Source organism: Trichinella spiralis (genome assembly GCF_000181795.1).
Source record: "Trichinella spiralis strain ISS 195 chromosome Unknown Scfld1, whole genome shotgun sequence".
NCBI classification, from domain to species: domain Eukaryota; kingdom Metazoa; phylum Nematoda; class Enoplea; order Trichinellida; family Trichinellidae; genus Trichinella; species Trichinella spiralis.
In genome coordinates, this window is record NW_003526940.1 from 1,996,643 (window position 1) to 2,023,673 (window position 27,031).

Here is a 27,031-nt window from a genome sequence, read left to right on the forward strand (position 1 = left end):
ATCACCAAACGATAACAAAACTGCTTCAATAAAATAATAATAAATAATATAGAAAAGTAAGTAAATTCAAATATCAAGGCATGTAACAAAATTATTCAATTTAACAATTATTTCATGACTACAAATTTCAAATTAGAAAAAATTAAATCCATGCTATTTTGTAAATAAATTCTAAGTAATACATGATAACTCGCCAAATCCTAATTAACATAATACAGATAAAGTAAATTCTAAATGGATAATTTAACATGCAGCTAACTGAAATTCAATTTGAAGCATTCAAAACGTTATAGTTATAATTAAAGAATGAAATGTCAGCACTATAATTATAAAATTGAACGACCGAAGTATGTTCAGGTGGTCTGTAAGATTACATCTGCCAGAAATTGTGAAAAAATGCCACAAGCAATTTCTAATTTCTAAAACACGCAGTTTTACACGCTAAACATTGAGTTACACATCAACCCGAATAAAGTAAGGGAAATTTATTTTCAATAACTCAGTTCAAGCAAAGAAAAAAACTTCTGCATCAAAATCAAACTTCAACGTTGAATTAAAATTGTAAAGAATAAAGTACATTTTAAGTACAGTATACTAATCTAATAGTAAAGTTTCAAAAATTACATCTTTTTATAATGTAAAATTGTAAATGTATTTCAATTTTAACGGAAGTATTTTTAAAAGTTTTTTGACAAGAATTTGTCCAATTATTCAATATTTATTAATTATTCAATTAAATTTTTTAGATAAAATTTTTATAATTTAAACTTTTTGATGACATACCGAATTTTAACGTATTGTGATTTTAAGTAATTTGCTCATTTAGTGCAATTTTTAAACTGGAAAACGTTTAAATATATTTATATATATGGACGTTTATATATACTACTTATTATACGGAGGATCCAGCTTTTGATTGAAACATATTCACAGTAATAATGTTTACTTAATTTCTATTTCAAGGCAAAACATCAACTTCATTTTACGAATTTTAATCTAAGTACTAATTATATATCTAATTCCTTAATCACCAATTAGCTTGTTAGCTTGTTTTCGTATTTATTTACCACTGTACTGAGAACTGTGGGGAGAAATAATTAGTAAGTACTGATAATTTTGCAAATTTTAAATAATGCGTTAATTTCAGAAAAGCTGATTATTATTCATAATGAATGAGAATATATTTATCTTTACTTTTTTGGAACTCTGCAAGTTTTAGATAAGTAAATTCTACGCTAAAAAAATGTTTACGTTTGCTTCTGTAAACATGGCACGTTATCGTATCGCAGAATAGCAGTTTTGCTGTATAATTTTGTTTGTTGTATTTAAAATGATGATTTTTCAGATTTCAGCAACTTCTTCACAGGGCAGAGTATTGCTGCTCAAATAACTTGCTTCTACAGTTCTTATTTATTTAAGCTCTGTTTATAGAAAATAGTATGTAGTTTTGCTTATTTCGCATTTTAAGCTTGCTCTTGTTCACAGATGCAGTTTCTATCATTCATTCATCCTTTCAAATCTGAATATTATAATTTTCATTCCATTCTGATTACAAATACTGCACGCTATCCGCTATTCGGAATAAATCCATATTCTATTCGTACTTGAAAATCATGCATATACAGATCCGCTTGAGCAATTTTTCAATTTGTCAGTTAAAATTTTAAATAATAATAATAATCACACAGTTTGCCTCAATGTTTGATACTTTGATTTGAAATGTTCATTTGAATGTATATGATATACTTTTGTTTCAAACATATTTTATGGATAATGGAAGAATTTATGCTTAAAAAATAAAGCAAACAATGCATTGGAATAAATCTATGATTGTTTCAAATTGTAAAAAATAATGTATTGTCATTTCGATTTCTTTTTATACGTTTAAAGATGAATTTTGAATGAAGCTTTGGTAAAAAAATAGAATTTTGAGTTAATAACGAAAAGTGATATAAGTTAGCTTAAAATAGTTGTGCTGAAAAAGTTTGTCATGAGCTGTTGTTATTTCAGAATTATGTCAATAATGATTTGGTTAATAGCTCCGTTTTGCATCACTTGTTCATTCGGTGGTATAGTATTTGGCCATATACCAACGTTATCTTTGCGTGATTTTTCCATGCTATCGCATCAGATTTGTTATGTCATAATTTTCGATCCACCTTGTGATATTTCTCTTTCGAAATTGACTGCAAATTTATCTCAAGCGTGGAAACACGTTCAAAGTATCCAATTTTACCGTTTTACACTGGACGATTACATGCAAAACGGTGGCAATGGCATCATAGATATTGATCCACCGTTAAGGTTTGTGAAAAATTGTGGCCCAGCAATTGTGATTCCAAAAATGGTAAAAGATAGAACTTGCTTGATGCATTCGATTAACAATGATGAAAAGCGTTCAGCAACAATAGTTCCAAATAGTGCAGGGGAAAATTTTGTTGAATTTATAAACAACATATGCGGCACATTTCTGACCGAAAATGGAGATTTGAATGCAACAGGCAAGCGAATTGAAGCATTGAAAAAGAATTTGCATAATGTCGAAAACAAAACGGTGACTCTTCATCAGCTGAACAGACAATGTGCAAGTCCTGATTTGAAGTACTTTTTCTACAGTGGAATTTGTCGAACTGGTGAAGAGAACTGCTACAAGGATAATTTCTCATCCGAATGTGCAACCCAAGAAAATACCTTCTTTCCATTGGAACGATGCGAAGAGACGGACAAGTTGCCAAACAAGCAGCAGTTCATTTCTGAATATTTGTTCCGATCTAAGCCAGTGATATTTCGTAAAGCTGTTCATCATTGGCATGCTTTTCGAAAGTGGACATGGGATTTTTTTATGCAATCCTATGGTGATGTAAATGTTCATGTGAAATTATCTCCAACTGTTGAATTTGAAGGCGTGGAAAAGAAAACATTGTGGAATAGTGCAAATTTCACCATACCAGCGGCGATTCAACAAGCTCTGGACAATGCTGATTTAGTAACGGTCCGCCCAGCAGGTGTGGAAATGAAGTTTAAAGATTTTTTAAACTTGATGAACGAAACAACTAATACGACAAACAAACTTTTCGCTTACTTAGAATATACATCAATGCGTAGTTATTTTGCAGGTAGATATTCACTGAATAATTTTTAAATATCGTTTTGTCAAATCTGAGGGATTTTTTTGTTTAAATTTATTGAACATTTTTTCCATAATTATAAAAGTAAATTATTTAACATTAGGCTTGGAAAATGATGTTAATGAAATGCCATTTGTTAAGAACATGTTGAATTTGAACCATTTGAATATATGGATGAGTGATGGAAACACCTTGGGTAAATTGCATTTTGATGAATATGATAATTTTTTATGTCAGGTAAGATTTTTTTTTCTTAAAAATTACTTTTGAATTCAAGCTGAAATGATAATTTAATATTATTAAAAAATGTTACGTTACGAATATAATTTGTTTGAACAAATTTGTAATAAGCTGTTTAGATTCGAGGAAAAAAGCAGCTGATCCTGTTTGATCCTCATCAGAGTTACAGATTATACGAGGGTCATATTTTAGAAGCCATGTTTACTTACAGAAATGGTACATTTCATCGAGACAGACTTTTGAAGAGCACATCCATGACAATGTCTCCAGTTGACATTACATTACCAGATTTTGAAGTATATTTCATTTACAGTATTAAATATATGTATATATTTAAGTGTGTATGTATTTATGAAAAGTTTTTTAAGCAAGATTTTTTTAGAAGTTTCCACATGCAAAAAATACTGTACCTTTGAACTGCACAATTTCAGAAGGTGATGTGCTGTTTTTGCCGTCTTTTTGGTGGCACGAAGTGCAATCTTATCCTAGTGAAGTGGAACATCAAAATATTGCAGTTAACTTTTGGTATTTTGCTATATAATGATTTTATAATTATACTTGTAATTTAATTTTAATTCAGGTATGAACCATTCTGGAAAAAAGAATTTCCTTGTCGTTTTTGTGAGCTTTCAGTTAACCGAAATTATTTACACCTACTATCAACATATTAACAAATAATATCGGTTTTATTTTTCACATGAATAAATCACATTTTTATATCACGAAGTAATGTTCATTTTTGCATGTCGTATGACCGATTGTACTTGATAATCATCTTTTGTACAAATGTGACGCAACGAATATTGAATTTACTAAGATAGGGTGTTCGAATAAGTTGTTAATTTTTTTATTATTGGTTAATTTCCTTCAGCTAACCTTTGTTTGCCATTGTTTTTATTTTCTTCATATGCTTTTTTAAATATTCTGTTAATGAATAAATATGCATATTTTTTGAATTCTTCCAAACCCTTTACGCTTTAACTTTAACTTGGTTGTATGGTTAAACCGTTTTGCTTTTTCATGCTAAAATTGTAAAATAATTTATAAAACACATTTTATCGGCTGTAATATCCTTTTTAAATGGTACATTTTATTCGAAAATCAATACAAATGAGTTTCGAATATAAATAACTTTACCCAGCACATTCCAACTTTACTATTACATTTTTGCGCTTTCATTACAGTCCAGGGTGATTTGCATGAATTATTTATGATCAGTAGGCATATTATTTACTCAGATCAATTAGCTTTGGCAAATAAAGATGTTTTCGTTTTTGGATTTTCATTCGATAGAGAGAATTATGAAAATTTAAAAATTTGTGGAAAGATGAATGACTAATATGACTGATAACGAAGACAGCATAGCAGAACAGCAAACAAAAGAAGGCGTTGCCAGAAATCAGAAAGCGTCTCAGGGCCGTGTATTTACTCAAAGTTTTTGTCTATGCGATACAGTTCGCAATAAACTTACTTTTGCATTTATCATTTTTTACGTTTTTTATTTTGAGAAGCATTTTGAAAATTGCTGCATGCATACTTTGGATTCTTTTTGTTTGAACTTAAAAACATTGCTTAAATTAAAGTATTATTTCAAATATTCAGTTAAAATATTAATACTTCATTTTTACCAAAATTTGTAGTCCTTTCAATAGTTCTACATTGTTTCTAATGAAGAAAGATTGAAAGTATGTACATTTTCGATGTTTTCTATTTGGTAGACATGTGGATTTACGAAAAACCAAAGCTTAAAATCAAGCTGCCTCCTGGTGCAAGTTTTGTTGATGAAGAGCAATCTGTTTTACATTCAGTTACTTTGTGGTAAGTTTTACTTTTTTTAAATAATATTCCCAGTTTATAATATTTATAATTATCATGCCACGACGTGTAGAGGGACATGAAATTTCATGAAGATAGTAGTGTTTGCTTTTACTATTGCAAATTTTTTTAGCTTCTGTTCATGAAATTAATCAATTTTTTATAACAGAACATTTTGTTTTATACTGTATGATTATGAGCATGAATAGTTTCGGTTTTATTTTTTACTTTATAAATTTTCAGCAATAAAAAGTGAGTAATGTCCAATAATATAATATAATATAATATAGTGTAAATTCACTATAAGTGTACATTCGAAAGCGGTTTTATGAATTAAATAATAAGAACAAATAATTATTTCAAATTACAGTTCCTTTTATCTCATCATTTGGCAGTATTATTTTCATCTTTCTTACTTTAAAAAATTTAACCATGACTGTTTTGTATTACAGTAGTCAATTTTAGCCTACCCAAGAGGTTCTTAGGGAAGCCAGGATCGTCAAGACGTGGTCACTCAATTTTTTATTCAGAAAGATCAGTTTCCACATTTATGATGAAGAAACTGATTGTCGCATTAAAAATAGCAGTATGGTGTGTATTTGTAATTAATAATTTAATGGGTATGTATTGGTAAATAGCATTGCCTGTTTACTAAACTGTTTTGCATGTTTGTGTTTATTAGTTTGAATTAAATTTTTCAGTGAAAATAACTAACTTCTAAATTGAAGATTAAATGTATTAAATTTTATTGGCTATTTTGATTGTAAATGATTTTTTCTACTTTATAGTAGTTTGGATGCTTTCAAATGATTGCAATGAAAAATTTGCACACCTTTCGAATTTTACGAAAATTTTTAATGCGGAAATGAGGAAAACAGATACATATTTGAAAGCTTTGACGCAAATATTGGAGAATTTGAATGTTTCATCAGAGATGTGCTTTTGAAAAGTATATTTCGCCTGATCTTGTACATTTTGCATTTTGCAACGATACGGCAATGATTGACGTGAAAATGAAACTTTGAAAATGTGCATGATAGATCTTCAGCAAATTTAAATTTACCTCACCTTGCAAGTAGTTCTTTTCAGCTGCATTTTTTCGGCTGTTTGATGTTTTTGTTACGTTGTTGGCAAAATGGCGAACATTTATAATTGAACATTAAACATAAAATTGTTGTTGTCATGATTATTTTGTTTCGTTAATATTTTTTCTTTCCATTTTATGATTTCTATTTTAATGAGTGGCTAGTTTTACTTTATTCTCAACTTTAAAACATATTTAAAGTAATCTTCATTCAGTATACTATAGTACATAATATTATATAGCTTTTGAAATGAATGCAAGTTCTTATTTTAAAAGAACCTATTATGATAATTGTTATGTAAAATTGAGTGAATTAATGTTGTTTTGTGAAAACTGTAAATGACATTTTACGTCTTTAAATAATTTTATGTTCAATTTACAAAAAATTGATTTACGTGATTCAAAAAGACATTTAAATGATATTTTTTTGACTTTTCTGGATGTTATTATTATTTTTGGAATGGATATTATGCATGAAAAGTGAAAAAACAACAAAACACGAAGTATGTTCGTTCGCTTCTTTTGGAATAACCAACATAATAACCCCAGTAGAAAACATTGAAACAAAAAAATACAGCAGGAAATATGATTGCGGATAGGCGATCAATGTCCTCGGCGTCCCACTGTTTCGCCTGCTTCACCTCCTTCCACAATTTGAATCTGTTCCGTTGTCGAACTTCCAAAAAGGTAAAGTTGATGTCGGGTATGTCGCGAAGGCTGTTCGTCACACTTGTTGGCTCGATCCACTCTTTGGATGACGGATATGAGACAAGCGTTTGAGCATTTTCTTTGCGCCAAAAAATCGGCGAACCTCGGGCTTGGGTATTTTCATTCCACGTTTGCTGTTTGCGCGTTTTCAAATGAGCCAAATGACCAACTATGGCTAATTCTAACAACGACGCGAATATGAACGTCATACCGCTGCAATTTGGAAAAAAAATTATTGTTTTTATTGAATATATTTTCAATTAATAAAGCAATTTTGGAAAATTCCTAGAAATAAAATTTTAAATTCTACCTGAGCATCCATACATCGATGGCTTTGATGTAGGAGACACGTGGCAAGTTGCTGATTATGTTGCCAAATTGAAATGTCATTGCCAACAGTGCGTTCACACCGAGCATTGTTCGTGCGGGCAAAGCCATCGTACCCAAGTGAAAAGATATCCAAGAAATTATAATAATCAAATAAGTTGGTATATAACCTTGAAAAATGTACCAACCATATCGACGTTGAAAGACGAACGTTATTGTCAATTCATCCCACCAACCTGCAGGATATTCCTAAATTTAAAAAAATTATTGAAATGTTCAAGTTTGCATATTATACATATATATTCAAGTCATTAACAACGATAATATTTATTTTTCAAAAAAATGATTTAAAAATTCCAGATAGGTAAAGAATATCATGCTGAAAATGGAACAATTTCTTTTTCCCTCAAACGAAAAAATCCTAATTTTTTCAAAAAAATTCAATAATAATTCAGGTACTTTTCAATTTATATTAAAATCAATTTTTGATTTCCACCTTAAATTTGATAATACAGTATATTTTTCTGTAATTGACAAAATATGCATTGCAATTTTTGCAGTATTTGAACCCGGTAAGTTTGTGTTTGGCTTGTTTTGACGAAAGAGAAAAAATAATAATGGAATGCCACGAGCCGGGATCGAACCAGCGACCTTTAGATCTTCAGTCTAACGCTCTCCCTGCTGAGCTATCGCGGCTCTGCATTTGTCTCATGTAATGTGTGTTATTATTTCATAATTGTAAAAAATACCAAATGAACGACAACAACAATAACAACAGGACTGTGTTTTTATGTTAATTGTTAATACAAGCCAAACACAGGCTTTAAGGATTGCAACTGAATTTAGAAGAACCTTTTTTTAATGAAAACAAACAGTAAAGCGCATTGCATGCAATTATGGAGGGGTAAACATATGAAACATTGTCACATTGGTCATACAAAACTTTGAAAATAAATGAAAAAATAAGTTATACCTGAGAGTAATATTTGTATTTACTAGTTGAACAATCAAATATGATTCTCATCAGATTATGCTTAAAATATCTTTCATATATGTAGAATTAAACAACATTATAATCAAAAAAATATACTTGCAATAATTACGTTTATACAATTACATAGCAGTAATCAATTTTTTTTTCATTGCACGACATTTCACAGAAATTAAAATTAGTTATTTGAAAATTTGAAATAAAAAATAAGTTGAACAGCAAAATAAGTGGTGATCATATTTGATAAAGTTGCATTTATAAGCCGTCCTTTTGGAAAATTAAAAATAAAGGACAACAAATGTATAAAATTGAAACTTCTCATGACCAGAACTGACTTTTATCATACACGGAAGTGTGTTAATCGATAATTTTTCTAGTTATTAATTATGAAATTAACTGCAACCGGAGAGATGCTTTGTGCGCTTTAATATTATTACAGAGAAAATTCTTTTAACATTAATAATTAAGAAAAGGTTTTAGACTGAAAAACAGAAATTATAATTCAAATTATACAGAATGTTGATTAATTGGAATTGAAAAGGAAAAGGTTAATTTTTTTTTCTTCAGAAATTCCATTAAAAATACCACCAGTATAATAAAGAAACATAAAAATTTTGAAATTAGATAAATTTTGTGCTCAAATAATAAATTTGTCTTCTTTGAAAATGACAAAGCTGAAAATTAAGCAAGACGTTCAAAAGTTGGTGGAAAAATTAAAAAGGAAATTCATTGAGACAGTTTTGGCAGTCGTGTGTGCATCATTGGGGATTTGCAGTTTTTCAATTTAACTCTCCAATTGTGAAGCGATTTTTGAAGCTGAGCTGCGACTAACAAAGCGTGCATGCGTATGTATGCATGTATTAAGTATTTGTGTGTGATTTATTCGATCAAGCAGACATCAAGCTTACCACGTTTTCAGTTGTTGCGAGCGTTTTGACAATGGTAAAATCCGGCAGTTCTGTATTGCCCAGTATGGATATAGGCTGTTGTTCGCTCCAGAGCATTTGTACCTCGTGATTGTTGTAATTGAAGCTGAGGAAAGTGAGCGAGCAACGTTGCTCGTCCATGGGAAAATTTCGAAGTTCCATTTGACAAGGACCGGTCAATTTGATCCTGTAGTTGGTCCAGACGCTTCCGTTGTTGTAGATCATCAAGAAGATGTTGGTAAAAGGCGACTTGTGAATGAAGGCCTCTTTGCTGTTGATGAAGCACGTGTTCGGGGTCCAAATTTTTTCCAACATTGAATTGTCAAGCGAGATGTTCGGTTTGCAAGGATTGAGGTGGTCAAATCTCAATCTAGGATCTTCCCACATTTCGTTCAAATAGAGATCCACTTCGAAATCTTGCGTCTGTTCAGAAATGCTCGTGATCGACTGGATCCACATTTCCAAGCGTACTTTGACTCCAAAAGGCTTCGGCAGTCTGTATTTATTGTAGCCGCTGCGGTCAAAGTCGACCAGCTGATGCATCACATCGATATCGTGAGTACAGTCGGATCTTTGATCACGTAACGGTTCATTGATGTCCAAATGTTTCGGTTCAGATGAGCAACCAACATTTAGCCACGTTAGCAGAATGATAAAATTGAAAACAAACAGGCGAACAAAACAGCCAACAATTACGGTCATTGGCAAATAAAAATGACAGAATAACAATTCAATCAGGGCAGTGTTGGATGAGCAAAACCATAAAAGCCTTTATGTTATCTGGTAAAAGTGGGAAGAAAGCTGAAAAAAAATATGAAAGAATAAATAAATTGCAAATAAGATATGTTGTTGTTGTACTTTACCTGAAAAGTGAAAAATTATAATATAATTTCAAATAGTCTGACGATGTTGTTCGATCATGCGCGCAGAAAGCTGAAATGAAGAAGAGCAAATTGTACTGGATGAATGGTTGGTTGGTTGGTTAAGCTGGTGGTTGGTTAGCTGGCTGTTACAAAGCATCAGATCCTCCTCGGTGAAAGAAGGACGATCAATTGACTAACTGATTTATGTTAGCCATCTCCAGTGCATCGATTCTTTACAAGTGATGCTTTCCCCTTTGGGACGTCGCTTTAACTGCCGCTGTTGACTCGCACGACTAATGAAGATGCATTGTGCTTCTTATTCTCTCCAAGAGATGTACGTCACTATCGCGCGCATGTCAGAAGTTGAATTTGAAAATAATTTTCAAAAACCTTCTCCTCTCCTCACATTTCATTCAAATTTCCACTTCTGTCTACTCGTTTTGTTCTGCCATTTACTTTACCTTTCACACCTTATTTTTTAAAAATTCTCTTATAATTTTTGATTTGATTTCATTAATTATGAAAATTTTCTTTCTATTGTTTTTTATTTTGTTTAATTCATTTCAATAAATCACACGCTCATAGCACAGATGCAGAACAACATAACAGCGCACTTCGATTCAATTTGCACTGCCTCGAGCTTTATTATTATTATTAATATTCAATGAGTAGGATTCTCTTGAGATTTGAAAAATTTATTCATACAAATTCCATTTCATTCGAAAAACATGTTGAAAATAATGAATGCACTTTAATTTTGATTTTTCATAAAATTAAACTTTATTAAATTAAAACTTAATTAATCAATTTGTACATAATTTTTAAACTTTTTTAATAAAACAATTTTAAAAAGTACATTTAATTGTTAAAAAATAAACAAAAAAATCAATTATAATTAATTTATTAAAAATACAAAATGAACAAGAATTTTGTAACTTTTGTTAATATTGAATTTCAATAATTTATTAACTGAAAATGTATTTTCATTTTAATCTCTTTTGTCCATGGATTAAGAAACATCAATTTATAATACAAATTTTTTTTTCAAAAGATGCCAAACCTGAACAAAAATTTCAATTTACTTTATGCATTTATATTTTATTTAATTGGAAAAGCTTACACCAGAAAAAAATAGTTATTTATCAATAATAATAATACCAATTTGTGTAGAAATGAAAATTTCGAACAAGAAAAAAAAGGAAATGGTTGTTGACTGAAATTGACTGATCTCAAAATTTAAAAATTTATGAAATAAGCAATATTACGTTTTTTTGGAAAATTATTAATAATTACGATCAGCTCCTCGATTGGACCGGAAGAGAAATTGAAAAAAGAAAAGTCATCCAGTCAAGTGATCACCATCGTAAAGCATTGATTATTAATCAGTTGAACTGGTCAAATGGAGATGAGCTATTTTTTAAATGAAATGCGAAAAAGGAAAACGAGTGGGGAAATTTCATTTGGGAAACTTTTCCAAATGGGCATATTATTTAAATTTGGAAGTTGAATTTAGTTCAATCACAAAAGGCAAAGATAAATTTTGTATTTTATGCAAATGAGATGTGGAATTTTGTCAATCTTTGAAAAAGTATTTTTTAAAATAGTGATAGATATATATATATATAATTTCAAAAATATTGTGGACAGTTTTTCAATTGTCGTAAAAATATCGATATTTCACAAGTAGCTAGTATTTTTTCTTCTTCTTCTTCTTATTATTACATGACTTGAAGCATAGTAAAAAGCTCACGTGAATGCTTACTTCTTTTTTTTTCTCATATTATCAAAAAACCAACCAAGTACCAAATTGAGGAAATGGAAGCAAAAGTGAAAAGATGGACAAATGTTGAACGACAGACAATTGGAACACTTGCAGACGTTTTAATGATCCGTTGAATTAATCGTCTGTAAAAGCCGGTGCAAAAGGGGCGGCGGCTTGCTTGTTCACTTCAATCTCTGCTGCTATCAGGCCGTTTTTGCTTCACTTCACAAAGCCATTAACGAATGCAATTTCAATTTTAATTTCTTCGTTCTCTTCATTTTTTTCTTTTCTCATGCAAAACTTCTATTAAACTACACTCTCGAATATATGCATCATATACAACAACAACTGCACGTCGAGGCAAATTTACCACAAAAATTTCCATCCTGAACAGAAAGAAAAACAGCTGTTCAAAATTGCCTCAATCAGCTGTTGTTTATTGGGCGGTACGAAAGTAATTAAATTTTTTTTTACGAATTTTAAATGCAAATTCTTTTTTCGATAATTGATCAAACTTAAACACTTCATATGTTCGTGTTTTGGCATTGTTTTCGGTGATAATTGTAAAATTTCAACTTCACTGATTCCATCAGCCGAAAACAACACTACTACTTTGATTTGGGATTGCTTTTAACAATTTAATTTTTTACTGCATTTTCATCAATTCAGTAAAAAGAATTCAATTTGATGTAAAAAGTCACAAAGTGGAAAAGCTTTCTCTAAATGCAATAAATAAATAAATAAATAAACAAAAAAAACAAATATCATCAGTTCCTAGATCTTAACGGAATGCATGTTGCACAATGTTCAGCAGTTGCTTTGATCACGCGGATTCACATTAGCGCACGGGATCGACAAAAACAGATTGAGAGAGTGAAAATAAAAAAAGAGAGGAAGAGATGAATTTTTAAATAATCAAAAAAGAAGACAAGAAAATAATAACGGCATTTTTTATAACAAGAAAAACATGAATGTTTATTTCATTGTTTTCTTTTTTGTTTGTTGTTGTTGTTGTTGTAATTTATTTTGCATAAAAAGGAAGAAGAGAAAGAAAAAATGAAGCAAAAGTTGTGCGTGCATATGCGCGCAGTATGTTAGATAATTTTCAACGTCGAGCTCGTTTGCGCACTGAATCGCACTCGTCCCCGTGGCTGGATATTACGCGTTTTTTGGAGTTGCGATAACAAGCTTGTTGGAAAAATTCACCCAAATCGTTGGGAACTCGCAACGCTTCGTTGAACATCAGCATCATGCCCGTGTGTTCTTTGACCGGGGAGGGCGTGGTCTGATTGCTGTTGGTCAAAGGGGACTCCTTTTCCACCGGACTCACTATCAAGCCGTGACTTTTTGCCGAAGCTTGACGATTCATCAACAACGCTTCGAGATCATCCTTCTTCAAATACATGTACGGTTGACTGTGCATCCACGACAATAGTTCTCGAGCCAACATTTGACGACCCGCACTAGTACCTCTTTCATATCCCTGCCTGAACGCATCATTTGCACCTGCAATTCATACGTCAAACACTATTTGCTTATTCAATTTTCAAATTATAGCTGTCTCACTTTTGTAAAAACGTGTTGTAGCTATCGCACTTTTTGTGAACGCCGCCCAAGTTGGGATGTGGAAGAGTTCAGCAACGGAATTTGCCACGCTGATAAAATCGCCATAAAAACGATCTTCGATAGCTTCGGCCAAATTCACATCCGCATTAGCATCGATTGTTGGGTCTTCAACAGCAACTGGACGCCGATATCGACGGGGCCCATCACCACAATCAGTCATTGAATTTAAAATCAACTGAAATCAACAACGCAAATAACAAATACAATTCATACCAAAAAATATATATATAAACTATGTGCATTTTTACATACAACGTATTATATTTCAAACTCATCACATCCGAACAAAGTAATATTTAAAATAATAATAATAATAATAAAACATCAATTCCGTGTGCTGAATGGAAAACAAAAATTCTGAAACAACTTGGAACCTTCATATTCAAGTATTTATTTTACATTGAAAAGCAAATAATTCACTAATGTCAACAAGACACTGTTTTCTATTCTTCCCAAATCTTAAAGGCGTTTCACAAAACGTCCACTTATCAATTCTGGTAAACAATACAAAACATAAAAAGTGAATTTTTAATTGTACGCATATCTTTGCAAGAAAAAAAAACTTATCACATTATTCATAATGCTGGCAATGATGATAACATTGAACTAAACGTCAACCACGTAAAATATTATTCCGCGAAATATGAAAAAAAAACCTATTCTTTCATCAGGTCAGTTTAAACTTGAAATCACACGAAAAAATACACGCAAAACAGTCATATGCAATCAAGTTGACTTCGAAAACTTGCTTCTCTATACGGAGAAAAATTTCATTCATATTCATATTTATTTCTTCAACGAAAATGATTCAAAACATGCGATGCAAATGAAACTCTCTCAATGTCAATTCAACAAAACGCTGAGCCGGAAATGGTGAAAAAAAATATCCAAAAATATCACTCACATTCTCAAAATTAAACATGGAAACTGATTAACATTAAAAAGGATAATTTTTCAATAAGAATAATAATAAATTTAATAAAATTACAAACCTGGTTAGTGTGTTGGCAAGAAGGACAAATTACCCAGAGATGACAAAGCAGTGATTTGCCTCAATACCACCGTCTGAGAAAACAAAATGCTGAACCAGTGCAATATTGAAACAAAACACCTAAATATATTGTTATTAAAAATCACTTGATAAAAAATAATTTCTACAGCGCGTAGTGGATAGATTCTAAAAATTGATAAGACAGACGCAAATTCAAATATAAACAGTACAGAACTGTTAGAGCAAAACAAAATCAACTGCAATTCTTTTTGAAAATGCTGACCGAATTCTGAAATCTTCCAATTTTAAATCAATCTTTCTCATAGACGTTTGTAAATTGGACTACAAAAAAACAAATGCATGCACAAATTCCCATGCAACGTACAACTGTTTCTTGCTTTTCGAGTTCGAAAATGAAGATCAACATACAAGTCAAATTTGCAAATTTAACAATTTAAAAAACAATTTATGAAATCACCATGCAATCAGAATTAACCTTGATATAGAATTTAAAAATCTGTTATTCAAGCTAGAGAATTGGTTACCGGACAAGGACAGCCTTGAGAAAAAAACAAACTGTATAAAAAATAACTAAAACTGCTCAAGAAATCGTAAATAATAATAAGAAGAAGAAAATACATCAAGCAAAAGTATCAAACGTAGTACATCTAATGAAAATTCTGATGCTACTAAATTGTTTTCATTCCAATCTGATTACTTACTTTCAGACAAACACAAACAACAACAACAACAAAGTCATCATTCTTATAAACAAGGACAAACAGAGATATCTGCAATTTATTTTCTCAATACATTCAACAATATAATCGAAAACTACACTGAGTGGTGAAAAAATTACTTTAAAAAAATTAATTTCAACAAATCAAAAAAAAATATAATCTATAAAACAAAGTAAACATAGGAAACCAAAAATTGTAATTTATTTTTATAAATTTATTAAATAAATTAAAAAAAAATTTTCTGAAGCGATTTAAAAAAATTGAGATAATGCTAAAATTACCAGTTCAATATAGCAAGCGAACACTTACCACGAATACTCAAGAATGAATATATAGCTCAATGTAAATGGTATACTGTAATTTAAAATGCAAGTATGATGTAAAACTAATGTGATGACACTATTAAATAAATTCAATAAAATCTCAAATTATGAATATTTTATTTTTTACGAACATATAATAATTAATTATTTTCATACATTTGAACAAAATGCAATAAAATATGATGGATCAAATTTTATGTACAATAAATCAGAAAAATAATGCGAATATTAAAATTATGAAAATTATTCAGGTATTTTAATAAAAATGATATTTTTTTATTTTTGTCATTTTTTATGAAGTATTATGAATTGTTATGACTGGTAAATCTGCGAAACAGTCAAAAATTGAAAACTATAGCTTTAAAAGGCAAATAACAAAATGGTTCACTTAATCAATACTGTACATGATTTGATTTCAAAATTTTAAACAATAAAATACAGTATACATTTGCGTTAAATATAATAAAGCAATTTCGAACACAAGCACAACTTTTGATACTGCTAAGGATTCTTGTGCAATACTTCATAGAATTTGCATGCAAGATGTAAACAAAATAAATGTAATATGCTGTGACGTGAAGAATTTGTATTCAATTTTCAGAAAATATGACGTAATACCAGTTGATTTTATTTTTACTTGTCCTATATATTTTGTTGATTGTCTGATAATTGTCCATTTACTTTTTAATATTAAAAAGTTGCTTTGTCGTTACAGCTGTTGTTAAAAAGTAAATTTCCATTTGAGTTTACCAAATACTTCATAAAGCAACATTCATTTGATTAATTAATGGATAAAGAAATATTGCCCATAAATACCCTTGCCTTTTCAATCTGAACCATGTCACAACGAATAAATATCAAACATAAAGGTGAAAATGTTTTAAAAAAACATCATTACTATTAAAAGCATCTGCGCACTGTTCATAGTGTATATCTACTTTAAATTTCCATATTTAAAGAAGGCCAAAATGACAACTTTTCAAAATGCTATTCTTTCGAAAGAACACATAAAAATTAGGGTAATGCAATCAAACAAAAATTTATTTTGTTCCTCAAATTTTTAAAGTATACTGCAACAAATAAATTAAAAATAATATATGAAAGGTACTATAATGCTAAGTACAGTATTGAAATAACTCAAGTAATTATTTGTAATTCAATGACAAATGTGATTATGTTTAAAAACGATGTTTAGCTAAATACGATCATTACTATCTTACGTATATTAACGTCAGGAACGTATATTTATAATACATGCAATATTCTCAGTGATTAACAAAGTAATTCAATTATTAAATATCACTGTTGGAAATTTTGTTCTATAATTAGACGCATGGCCGTGTCGTAGTTGCATCGTTCCAAAATATCATCACGTCAAAACTAGCGCACCTGTTCAGCTAAATCCGTTAGTACTTCAGAACTCGACTGTGTATTTGGTGAATTAGATGATGCAATAAATAAGCATTACGACTGGATTATTTCGATTGTGCGTGTGAGATAGTACATGATACAATAAGTACTGCGATTGTAACTTATATTACAAGCCACTTTTAAGTCACAATAGCAACTTGAATGCAAATACACTGATACCAACCGCTACCAAGTAATTACTCCATTAACTCACTTACGAACTGCCTCTTCTAGGTATTTCGTCCGCTCTTCTTCTATATCGTTCAACAGCTGGGAGATTACATCTGGGAATCCTAATCAAATGATAACAACCAAAAAAGTTAGACAGCAACAGTCAACTATCAAACGTAAACTAATGTAAACGAAACAATGCTAATCAAAGATATCCATCAAAAACTAATCCAAACATCAACATCCCGACCAAAACTGTAAATTATATATTTTTTCAATGTGGGCAAGGTTGCCACCGAATCAGCTATGGATACTTGGCTGCGCTTTCTTGATAATTTGTGAAATTATATTGTTCTAAGTGCATCTGGAAAAATCTTAATGACGATGGGTGACCAGCCTCTTCGATGACTGGCATACATCGCAGTCAAAGTGGAAACAACGAAAAGAAGCATATCCTTCATCAAAGAGATACAATGTCTTGCTTTTACAATTTCATCGAGCTTTGTGAAAAGTTCCCTGTCGACTACTTTAAACCCCTGAACTCACAGGCTTCTAAGAGATTGATTTATGTCTCGTTTGACAACAGATGTGGTTGAAGACAAAGGTATCTTTGCACTTGAATTGTCAATTGCAGGTGTCAATGCTGATTCTGACTTCTCCATTCACTGTGGAGAAATGCGGTTACATCCTAAAGTAGTAATTGCAACAGACCAGATGACTGATGACACTTTCACTAAATTTGTCTCGCCAAGTCTGCCATCGCATGTCGTTATGGAAAATGTAGGTCTGGTTGTTATGGCGATTTGTAAGACAATCGAGCAAGATATGATAGGCTAGCAGATGACTGCACGTTGTATAACAACTTAGCGCCATCATGAATATTGAATAGAGATGGAAAGAAAATTTTGAAAGGAACCGATTTCACTATGGAAAAGAGTTTGCCATCCAGAGGCCAGAATCGCAAGACTAGACCCAGATCAGAGACTTAAACCGCGCCGGATGGAGGCATTTATCCACGACCGACAGCAGGACCACGATTCAGTTGCCAGTCGCCCGTGCAATGGGGCACGAAAAGAAAGGAAAGGCACGGATGGTCAATTGCTTGTTAGTCTTCCCCCTGACGTTGCGGACGAGTTGGAATTACAAAGTCCGACGCGCTATGACCGCACAGATGTGAACGGCTTCAACGCGAGAATCGCTAATGTTCGTCAACTACGGTTCCGCCTCACCCCTGTACATCCCGATGTCTGAAAGAGGGAATTGAGTTGACGGCCCTTAATATCACCGAAATAGTCTGCCGAATATTTGTGATGACCTTATTGCCAAGGAACTTCTCAACATCGCTGCATCGACCTTGGATGGAAGCTACAATCTCATCTGGTCGCTATCCTCCTCCGCTTTAGTTCATCCCGAATCTGGATACAAGCGGACATCGAAAAGATGTATCTGCAAATCGGCCGTCTCTAAGAAGATCGAGAGCTGTGTCGGTTTATGTGGCAAAAAGCGATTCTAGAGCTCCTGCATAGAAGATAGACATCGGATCGGTAACCAATCTTCTCCTCCTTGGCCATGATGGTGATGGGACACCACGCGAAGGGTCGCGAAAACGTTGACGGCACTGACCGACAAGGTTTTATCAGACATTTATGTAGACCACCTCAAGACAGGTTGCGACCGAAATGAAGAGACCCAAACTCTAGTCCTGCAGGTCTCTGAAGTCATGAGCACTGGCGGTTTTGTGAAGAAAAAAACGGCTAATAATGACCCAGCAGCTGTCGCCTACTTACCTTCGGAGGCAGTGTCTCCGGTCGAAATGAACCCACTGTGGAAAGCCCTCTGTCTCTATTGGAACCGCCTGAGAGACAGGCACTCTGGCGTTCATGCCACCCGGCAGAGATAAATCCCCTGATATCCACATATCTCATACGTCGCGCCGTTCACCATCTGAGCAAAGAAGTTGCTCTGGGCCGTTTGACTCATGGACATCAAGAAATGTTCTTTTCTGTACAGAATTACATTCACCATTTGATCACAATAAAAGCAAATCAATGACTCATCCGAAAATCTGTTAAATATTAATCAGCGCAAACACAATAATAAATTGCTATTCCCCGTAGTAAAATTCTAATTTTTCATTTTAAATTATCACATAATCACACCATTTCCAGCTAAAAAATTCAAATTATTAAATATTCAAAATCATCCGCCGTACAGTCAAACTTGGATAAGAGCAAATGGAATTTGGCAAGAATCTCCATAAACTTATCCAAGTTGCGCACTTATCGAAAATGGGGAATTATGCAGAGTAATTGAAAGGAGCAACAACTTCACATTTATGAATATGTTTCATGCAAAAAATGTATATTTATTTGAAATAAAATAGTCGGAAATGTGGGTTGAAATTATATTTTGTGACACTAGCATTACAATCTGATCTTCAATTCAGTCTAGGTTTGTCTGATTTTGCTGTTTTTGCAAAAATACGACTGAATTGCCACCATATCTGCGACAGCTTCCTTGTGAGTAACTTCCTGGGAAAGCAGAAGTTGTTCAGACTTTGGGCTAGATCACATTGTTTATGATAAACGTACTTATTCTAATATAGCGAATAGTAAACTTCATCATGTATGAATAGTTGCTATGGCTGATGACAAACGTAAAGCGACTGGGAATGTGCCTATTGTCTATTTGAGGACTATGTATTGCGAACAGTAAATCTCGTGTGCCTCAGCAAAATGATGCATTTAACCAAGTTTGGCACTAATCTAGTGTGCACCTAACCAAGTTCGACTGCAGATGAAAACATTTATTTTAATAAAATTTATAAATTCCAATGAACTTTTGCATCATAAAAATTATTTTATTTTGAAATATTTCATAAACATTTTTAAATTAGGAAAACAGCGTCATATTCATATACAAACAAGTCAGTCAAAACTTATGAATTTTATGTGAAAGATAATAGAATAAACTTCAGAAAGCAGTTAAAACATACATGAAATGCAAAAATGAATAAGAAAATAAGTGATAAAAAATGACAATTATGGTAGTTATTCAGTGCTCATTTCAACGGCAGTAGTACAGCCAGATATAAACTGGCTGTAGCGAGATTGGAAGAACTTCACATACAGTATTTCAACTCCAAAACAGCTCGGCGTGAAAAGCGAAAGGAAGAAAATGCATTTCGGTAACCAATAGATTGCAATAAACAGAAGATTGTAGCCAGCAAATAAATCAAAAATTGTAAACAAACCAAAAATAACCCAATAAAACATCCACTGCTTGCATTTGCTTTTCTCAATGGATTCCATCTCTGCTAAAGTTTTCATTACTGGATAGACAATGCAAATCAAGTCGCACAACAATTTTACTGCAGGGTTGTATATAGCCAACAGCATACAAATCACACCAGCCAGCACAATCGCAGCTTGATAACGACTTCGACCACTTTTTTGCTCAATTTTACCAAAAAGTTTGCCAACCAATGCGCTGTCATCATTGATGGCATCGGCAACATCCTTGCAAATACTTCGGACAATTTTTTCCATTTTCAAGCAATCGAAAAAGCAACCGTTCAATTGGAAGAACGAGAACAAACTAATTTTCAACCATTAAGCCATCTATACAGTTATTTGAAACTTTAAAATAAGCTGACTGAAATTTTATTGTTTAAATTTAAACAAAACTTTCAACATATGAGTTTAAAGTTTTGAAACAAGTATATATATATAATTAAATGACATGTGACAGATATTGAGATAAAAAATAAATTTAGTAATAAAAATTATAAAGCATATAATGCATAAAGAATGAAAAATTATTCTCTTAATCGATAATTTTCAAATAATATTTCAGTCAAATCTGAAATTGCAAAACTTTGTAATACTAAAAATGTTTGTAACTGGACAACAAGCAATATGTAAAAACATAAGGACCTGGAATGCGTTTTTTCACAGTCATTTCTTAAAATAATTTTTTACACATATTACATCAAAATGTGAACATGCTCATTAAATTCTAAATATTTTACTCTGAATTTTATTTCAAACTGCTATAATTTTGTGTTGTATTTCTTTTCTGCAAATCATGAAACATCAATTTGAACTAATAAATAAAAGAACTTTTAAAATTCCTAAGTAACTCATAATCACATATTCTAAGTTGGAGCAAACCATTTAATCTTAAAATCTTGTTATTTGAAATTATGTGTGACATAAACTTTTATGTCTGTTTAAATGAATAATAAATTGTTGTAATTTGTATGTAGTTTAAAACGCTGTTATAATAATGCAAATCTCATCAGAAACGGAGAGTCACTGATCTCTGTAATTGACCGGCTGCTGAAATGGTGCTTTAGAAGATCTGAATTTACTATTCATCATAAACATTTATTCAAATTTCACACTTATTTCTCGCTTACTAGCAGAAGAAGAATATGTCTTATGTATCTCGAAGTGGCATGCAACTTACATTAGCTTGCCACAATATTTAAACAGCATCCGCATGGAAATTGACAGAGAACAAAGAGAAAATAACAGTATACCAAAAGTTATTTTTAGCATTTACATTTGAGAAAAATTTGATTAATTTTTCATTTGTTCGGTCAAAAATTCAAGCTGTTGTTTCAAGAAAACTTTGGTTTAGTAGTAAGTTCGCCTTCATTCCTTATTTGCTAGGTGTTTACTGAAAGTGTATTTGCCTTCTGGTCCTATGATAGGTGAAGCACACTTATTTGCTTATTATAGATTTGTTTGTTTTTCCTCCTCAAACCATTTCCAACGTTATGAAATTTAAATTCTACTTTGTCGTGTTAATGTGACTTTGATTTGACATGTGATGTATTTCATTGCTACAACAAAGCTTCTTCTGCAGTTGAACATCATCACATATTTCATCCATGTAAACACTGGTACTCAATATATAGCAGGCTTCTGCATGCCAATAACTTGGTCAACATCATTTAGTCTCTAAGTCACTGCTAAGTAATGCGGACTTACGCTCTACCACGAATTCTGGAATACCCTTTGCTATAAGAAGTTTTTCCTTAACCTTTCAGGCCAGCATTTATTTCTGTGAAACAATCTTTTTTTAAATATGCGTTTTAAACATGTTATGGTGTGTGTATGATAATTTTAATAGGATTTATTGCTGCAATAATATTATTGCCATTTTTAGAGCTGTATCAAAAGTGATGCACTGGGCCTCAAAGGAGTACACGTTTCTATAACTAAGTGTGCATACGTTTATTGTTCTTATGTACGCAGGCATGCAATAATTGGCATACAAATAATTAGTTATGAAATTCTGTAAAGCAGTTTCTGTTGTTACTTAGGCATAGGTAAACACTGCATTTTTTGCACAGGCACGTAGCTAATTTAAAGCACAGTCTGCATCTTCTTAATGTTTGAGTGATTTTTGGTCAGTGGCTAGTTTAGTCCTCTGCTACTTCTCTTGAGACGTCAGTTGGTCGTCTTCCCAATCGTCTTGACGTTAGGGGTGGCGTTGGAGAAGACGCACGAGAATGGCTCCTGGAAGTTGCAATACGCTTGTTCACAAGACACAAGGATTGACTAACTTGGCAAGTGAAGCTTAGTAGGTTCAATGTGCCTGTGCATGTTCCAGGCATCTCTTTTCTGTCCCTCTTATACAGTTGCCATGCATCTGTCATGGCAGTGCTGATGATCCAAAAGAAAATGCGACGGGTCCATTTTCGACTTTTGTGTTCGATACGGTATAGAGCAGCAAGCATGTTGTTCAGGTCTATGCCACCCATATTCATGTTGTAATTTTTTAAACAACCGGAGGCAATCTCAAGCGGGCTTCTGTTAATTCCTCATTAATTGGCGTCTTCTATACTAATGTGTAAATGCAATTTTTTCTCAGGTTTTATGCATCTTCTTTACTTCCACTTTACTGAAAGATTAAAAATCTTAAAAGTTGGTTCATATATTCTTCATTAGTCGTGACATTTATCATTATTTTAGTGAACCGAACTTTCCATGGTAGATTTATCTTCCACACAGTGTAGCGACTCAGTAATTACCATCTTCAGTGATTTGATTTTACATTGCAGGCCACTGGATCCCCGTAGTAATATGCATCAATGGTGACGTAGATATTCTTATCAAGATTGTCCCTTTTTGATGTCACTCATCCACTAGTTGCATCTTAAGGCGTTTTAGCTCATCCAGCCAGTCTCAACTTTATGTCTTGATGGAAATTAGACTGTAATCTTGATATTATATAGCAATTTGGGGGCAAAATATGAAGCATTATATTTATTCCACATATGCATATATGCCTATTTAACAAATAACCGATATATTGCTTTCTTCCTGAAGTTTTTCTCCATTATGAATTGCTGAATTATTTCGTGTTTTCTCAGCATTGCGTTGACTAATAATTTTCTCAACTGATGGTGTCTGATTCACTGATGCCATAAATCATTCATCTTCTTCTGATGACACCTTTCTTATATGCAGAACGATTTCTGTGATTTCAATTTAAATTGTATCTAAGGTTAATTTTCTGAGATGCGTTCTTTTTCCAAGTCTTTTAAAATATCTTTTGGTCTTTTGTTTGAATATAATCAAACTGATGTGTTCAATGTCTTTTTCCTTCAATTGTCGTTTCCCTTTTTCTTTTTAAAGTCATGAAAGTCGTGTGGTTAATTATTCAAATGAAACCTGAGCAAAATGGCGTTTTTCATATTGCATTCATGCAAATATCACCTTTGACAGCAAAAGACTGTACTTTTGTTTCCACATTCATTTCAATGTTTTGAATTTGTGATTGTACTTATCTGAGAAGGCATCAATCGAAAAATTAAATTTTGGATAGCACAGAATCTACTGATTTATCGTACTTAAATGCTTCATTCAGCAGTACAAAGTATACCATAGTATAACACAAAAGAACAATATAACATAATATAATGCAATGCAATACAATACAATACAATACAAACCAACAATATAATGAACTGAAACTGTATGAATACGATTAACATTATTCAACTGAAACTGTAAGACCAATAAAAAACGGTACAAGAGTGAATAAAAGTAAATAATGCAGTTGTGCAGAAAAGGCTGGCACTCAATAATTCTCCTCCTTGGGTACTAGGTATGCCACAGATCTCAGGAACTGCTCCATTGTGCGCGTACCGCCATCGTATTCTGCAGTCAACGCTGTTATGCGTTGCTGCAGTTCTTCATATTTCTTGTTTTTTACCTGTAAATCATTGGCGGTAACGCGACCTGATATCACGTGTTGAATCAACGTTTCCGTTGAAACCTGCTGCTCATCGATCAGCAACTGGAGCAGTTCATAAAAGCCGAGGTGCCGCTTTCCCGCAAGTCGGTTTATTTTGAAGTGCCAGCCTTCCAAATCATTGTTTGTGCGAATATTTACATTATATACATTCCACAGCGGGAGTCTGTCAGGGGGCATCCATTCCACTCGAAAATAATTGAACAAAACTGCTACTGAACCCGTAGCATCTCTGCCAAGCAGTTTTACGACAGCAGCTACATCATGAAACGGCAAAAAAGCCGTTGCCAGCAACATTTTGACTTTTTTCTTCGTTGCCGCTTCATGGATGTAGCTGGTTCGCATCCCAAGATCCGTCACCTTCCAGAGAACTGCTTGGCAGAAATGGAAATAACAGCCTTGTATGTTGACCCCCGGAAATGTTCCCTGCAATGCAGGGATCAGGGCGGTCTCAAAATCGCAAATTACTGTTTGCGGCTGAAGGACCACACCTAACGCTGCCGCCTTTAAAATTAAATTATCGAAATTTTCACGATACGTGGAGAGATCTTTATGGACGGTTAAACAATAAACAAGTGGCACTAATTTACCAGCAATAAAAACATGGATGGTGAACAATTTGCTGGTACCATTCTGGAACTATGTTGAAAGTTCCATCCATGGACCAGACAGAATGATCAGATAAAATGGATAAATTTTCTTCTGTAAAAAATATTAAAATAGAAATTTATACATTATTATACAATAATAATGCATAATAAGAAAAAAATGGCGACCAAACTCCGTCATTCGCCAGTATGGTGGAATTTCCAGCTACTAACTAGTTGGCGGAAGTCTTGAAATCTTCCTGCCCGTTTTCTGTACATGGCCGTCTTCACACTTTTATACGTTGGAAATTGATCGGCAGTTTTCAAATCAGCAGATGCACTGCTGGCTTCTTCATGGTAAATTTGCTTCATTTATTCCGCTGCCCGTCGCTTCAAAGCATTTATCTTCTTTGTTTTATATAAGATGTCATTATCAGGGGTGCAATCATCTGCATGAGGAACGGAACTGAATTTGGATTTGAACCCCTACATCCTTTTTCTATCAGCATGATAAATTTGAATTGAAATAACAGAAATGAGATACTTAATAAAATATTATTTACCTGTCGCCAAATCCACTGTTTTTCTTCAATGTTTGTGTGTTTGACATGATAAACTGTGCCTTGATGGAATAAATTACAACTTCTTAATTCATTTAAAACCAAATAAATGTAAATCGTCAGCCATGAAACACAACAGAAGAATCAAAGTGAAGTCAAGCACAGAAAACAGAAAAGTGGTAAAATGGTGAAAACAGGGTTCGCTTCTGATTATATATATATATATATATATATATATATATATATCTGATGCATAAAAATGCGTTAAGATAAAGGTTAATGCAACCATTCAAGTAGTGGGTTGTATTATATTTGTAGTGCATGGCATTGTACTTGTATTGTATTGTACTGTTTTTCTATTTTTTCATCGTAATTTCATTCTCTTGCTTTTCTCAGTCTGAGAACAACAGAATTATTACAAAACAGTCAAAAAGTTAGCATCCACGTCTGCAGCGGTCACTACTTTGGTGGTCAGTTATCAGCAACACGAGATAGGAAACCAATATTAGGCAAATAAAATGAAATAAAATTCGATAAATACAGCAAAGTAATATTTGGAAAATAGAATGCAGGGGACTGACCACAAATAAAATTTAGATTCGCGCGTCCAAGCAGTAGCCAATGAAATTTTACTGCGAAAATGTAGGCTGAGGTAGAGGGGAAATCGGTTCTATCCCTTAATAAAATGTCATCCGTAATGTAGGAATATAACTGCAGTCGAACATGGATAAGAACACATGGAATTTGGCAAGAATCTCCATGAACTAATCCAAGTTGCGCACTTATCGAAAATTGGGAATTATGCAGAGTAATTGAAAGGAGCAACAACGTCACATTTATGAATTGGTTAAATGCGAAAAAATGTCCATTCATTTGAAATAAAATAGTCAGAAATGTAAGTTGGAATTCTATTTTGTGGCATCAGCGCTAGCAGTTACCCCTCAATTTAGTCTAAGTAGACCGATTTATGCTGTTTTCGTGAAAATATGACCGAATTGCCACCAAATCTGCGGCAGTTTCTTCTGAGTCACTTTCTTGGAAAACAGAAGTTGCTTTGACTTTGGGCTAGTTGACGTTGTCTGTGAGATGCTTGCTTTTTCTAATATAGTGAATAATAAACTTTGTTCAGTATGAATGGCTGATATGGAGGTTTGGTCCCACTTCGGCTCAATTTTATTCCCATTCGGTCCCACTGTTCATTTATTGGTCGTTGTCCTCGCTATTTTATTAGTCCGTAATCTCGCTATTTTATTAGACCGTAAAGTCTTTTTCGTATTGGTTTTCCTTGTCTTATTGTGCATTGATTGCCGATTTTACCTGTGCGAGCAATAGTAACAATTCTACTTTTCATTGAGACACCTATTCCCGTTAGATTTTACCCATCCTTTTAATAGTCTCGTGCCTTCCAATATGGAATTATATCTTGGTTCAAAAATTCCACTGTCTACTCAGAAGATTTCTTTCAAAGTTTAAAAATATTCTTAAGGAAACAAATTGAATTTAGGTTGTG

The 27,031-nt window shown here is 32.5% G+C and overlaps 9 protein-coding genes and 1 non-coding gene across 10 annotated transcripts; 3 read left to right on the forward strand and 7 right to left on the reverse strand.

Annotated features, from left to right (window-relative positions):
• Window positions 1-306: 306 nt before the first annotated feature.
• Window positions 307-3,954, forward strand: Tsp_11033 (conserved hypothetical protein). Its single transcript, XM_003381886.1, has 7 exons — window positions 307-347; window positions 1,353-1,402; window positions 2,040-3,116; window positions 3,232-3,365; window positions 3,488-3,664; window positions 3,751-3,882; window positions 3,949-3,954. The coding sequence occupies exons 1-7, from the start codon at window positions 307-309 to the stop codon at window positions 3,952-3,954; spliced, it is 1,617 nt and encodes a 538-aa protein (XP_003381934.1).
• Window positions 3,955-4,699: 745 nt separating this feature from the next.
• Window positions 4,700-6,208, forward strand: Tsp_11034 (hypothetical protein). The gene is made up of 5 exons (XM_003381887.1): window positions 4,700-4,802; window positions 5,087-5,186; window positions 5,427-5,435; window positions 5,649-5,778; window positions 6,116-6,208. Exons 1-5 carry the CDS (start codon window positions 4,700-4,702, stop codon window positions 6,206-6,208), a joined length of 435 nt encoding a protein of 144 aa, XP_003381935.1.
• Window positions 6,209-6,734: 526 nt separating this feature from the next.
• Tsp_11036 (putative glycine receptor subunit alpha-3) lies at window positions 6,735-9,921 on the reverse strand. The gene is made up of 3 exons (XM_003381888.1): window positions 9,202-9,921; window positions 7,286-7,551; window positions 6,735-7,188 (listed from the first exon to the last, which is right to left on the reverse strand). The coding sequence occupies exons 1-3, from the start codon at window positions 9,919-9,921 to the stop codon at window positions 6,735-6,737; spliced, it is 1,440 nt and encodes a 479-aa protein (XP_003381936.1).
• Tsp_11035 lies at window positions 7,926-7,998 on the reverse strand. Its single transcript has one exon. It is a non-coding gene; the product is annotated as a tRNA-Phe (tRNA).
• A 3,028-nt stretch (window positions 9,922-12,949) lies between the features above and the next one.
• On the reverse strand, window positions 12,950-13,630 carry Tsp_11037 (conserved hypothetical protein). The gene is made up of 2 exons (XM_003381889.1): window positions 13,411-13,630; window positions 12,950-13,350 (listed from the first exon to the last, which is right to left on the reverse strand). The coding sequence occupies exons 1-2, from the start codon at window positions 13,628-13,630 to the stop codon at window positions 12,950-12,952; spliced, it is 621 nt and encodes a 206-aa protein (XP_003381937.1).
• Window positions 13,631-14,491: 861 nt separating this feature from the next.
• On the reverse strand, window positions 14,492-17,767 carry Tsp_11038 (hypothetical protein). The gene is made up of 6 exons (XM_003381890.1): window positions 17,652-17,767; window positions 17,332-17,432; window positions 17,153-17,227; window positions 16,415-16,458; window positions 15,184-15,252; window positions 14,492-14,581 (listed from the first exon to the last, which is right to left on the reverse strand). Exons 1-6 carry the CDS (start codon window positions 17,765-17,767, stop codon window positions 14,492-14,494), a joined length of 495 nt encoding a protein of 164 aa, XP_003381938.1.
• Window positions 17,768-18,683: 916 nt separating this feature from the next.
• On the forward strand, window positions 18,684-19,177 carry Tsp_11039 (hypothetical protein). The gene is made up of 3 exons (XM_003381891.1): window positions 18,684-18,735; window positions 18,758-18,912; window positions 18,968-19,177. Exons 1-3 carry the CDS (start codon window positions 18,684-18,686, stop codon window positions 19,175-19,177), a joined length of 417 nt encoding a protein of 138 aa, XP_003381939.1.
• A 978-nt stretch (window positions 19,178-20,155) lies between these two features.
• On the reverse strand, window positions 20,156-20,653 carry Tsp_11040 (receptor expression-enhancing protein 5). Its single transcript, XM_003381892.1, has one exon. The coding sequence runs from the start codon at window positions 20,651-20,653 to the stop codon at window positions 20,156-20,158; it is 498 nt and encodes a 165-aa protein (XP_003381940.1).
• A 1,883-nt stretch (window positions 20,654-22,536) lies between these two features.
• Window positions 22,537-22,884, reverse strand: Tsp_11041 (conserved hypothetical protein). The gene has a single exon (XM_003381893.1). It carries the CDS (start codon window positions 22,882-22,884, stop codon window positions 22,537-22,539), a length of 348 nt encoding a protein of 115 aa, XP_003381941.1.
• Window positions 22,885-24,200: 1,316 nt separating this feature from the next.
• Tsp_11042 (hypothetical protein) lies at window positions 24,201-25,006 on the reverse strand. Its single transcript, XM_003381894.1, has 3 exons — window positions 24,965-25,006; window positions 24,336-24,878; window positions 24,201-24,305 (listed from the first exon to the last, which is right to left on the reverse strand). Exons 1-3 carry the CDS (start codon window positions 25,004-25,006, stop codon window positions 24,201-24,203), a joined length of 690 nt encoding a protein of 229 aa, XP_003381942.1.
• Window positions 25,007-27,031: the final 2,025 nt, after the last annotated feature.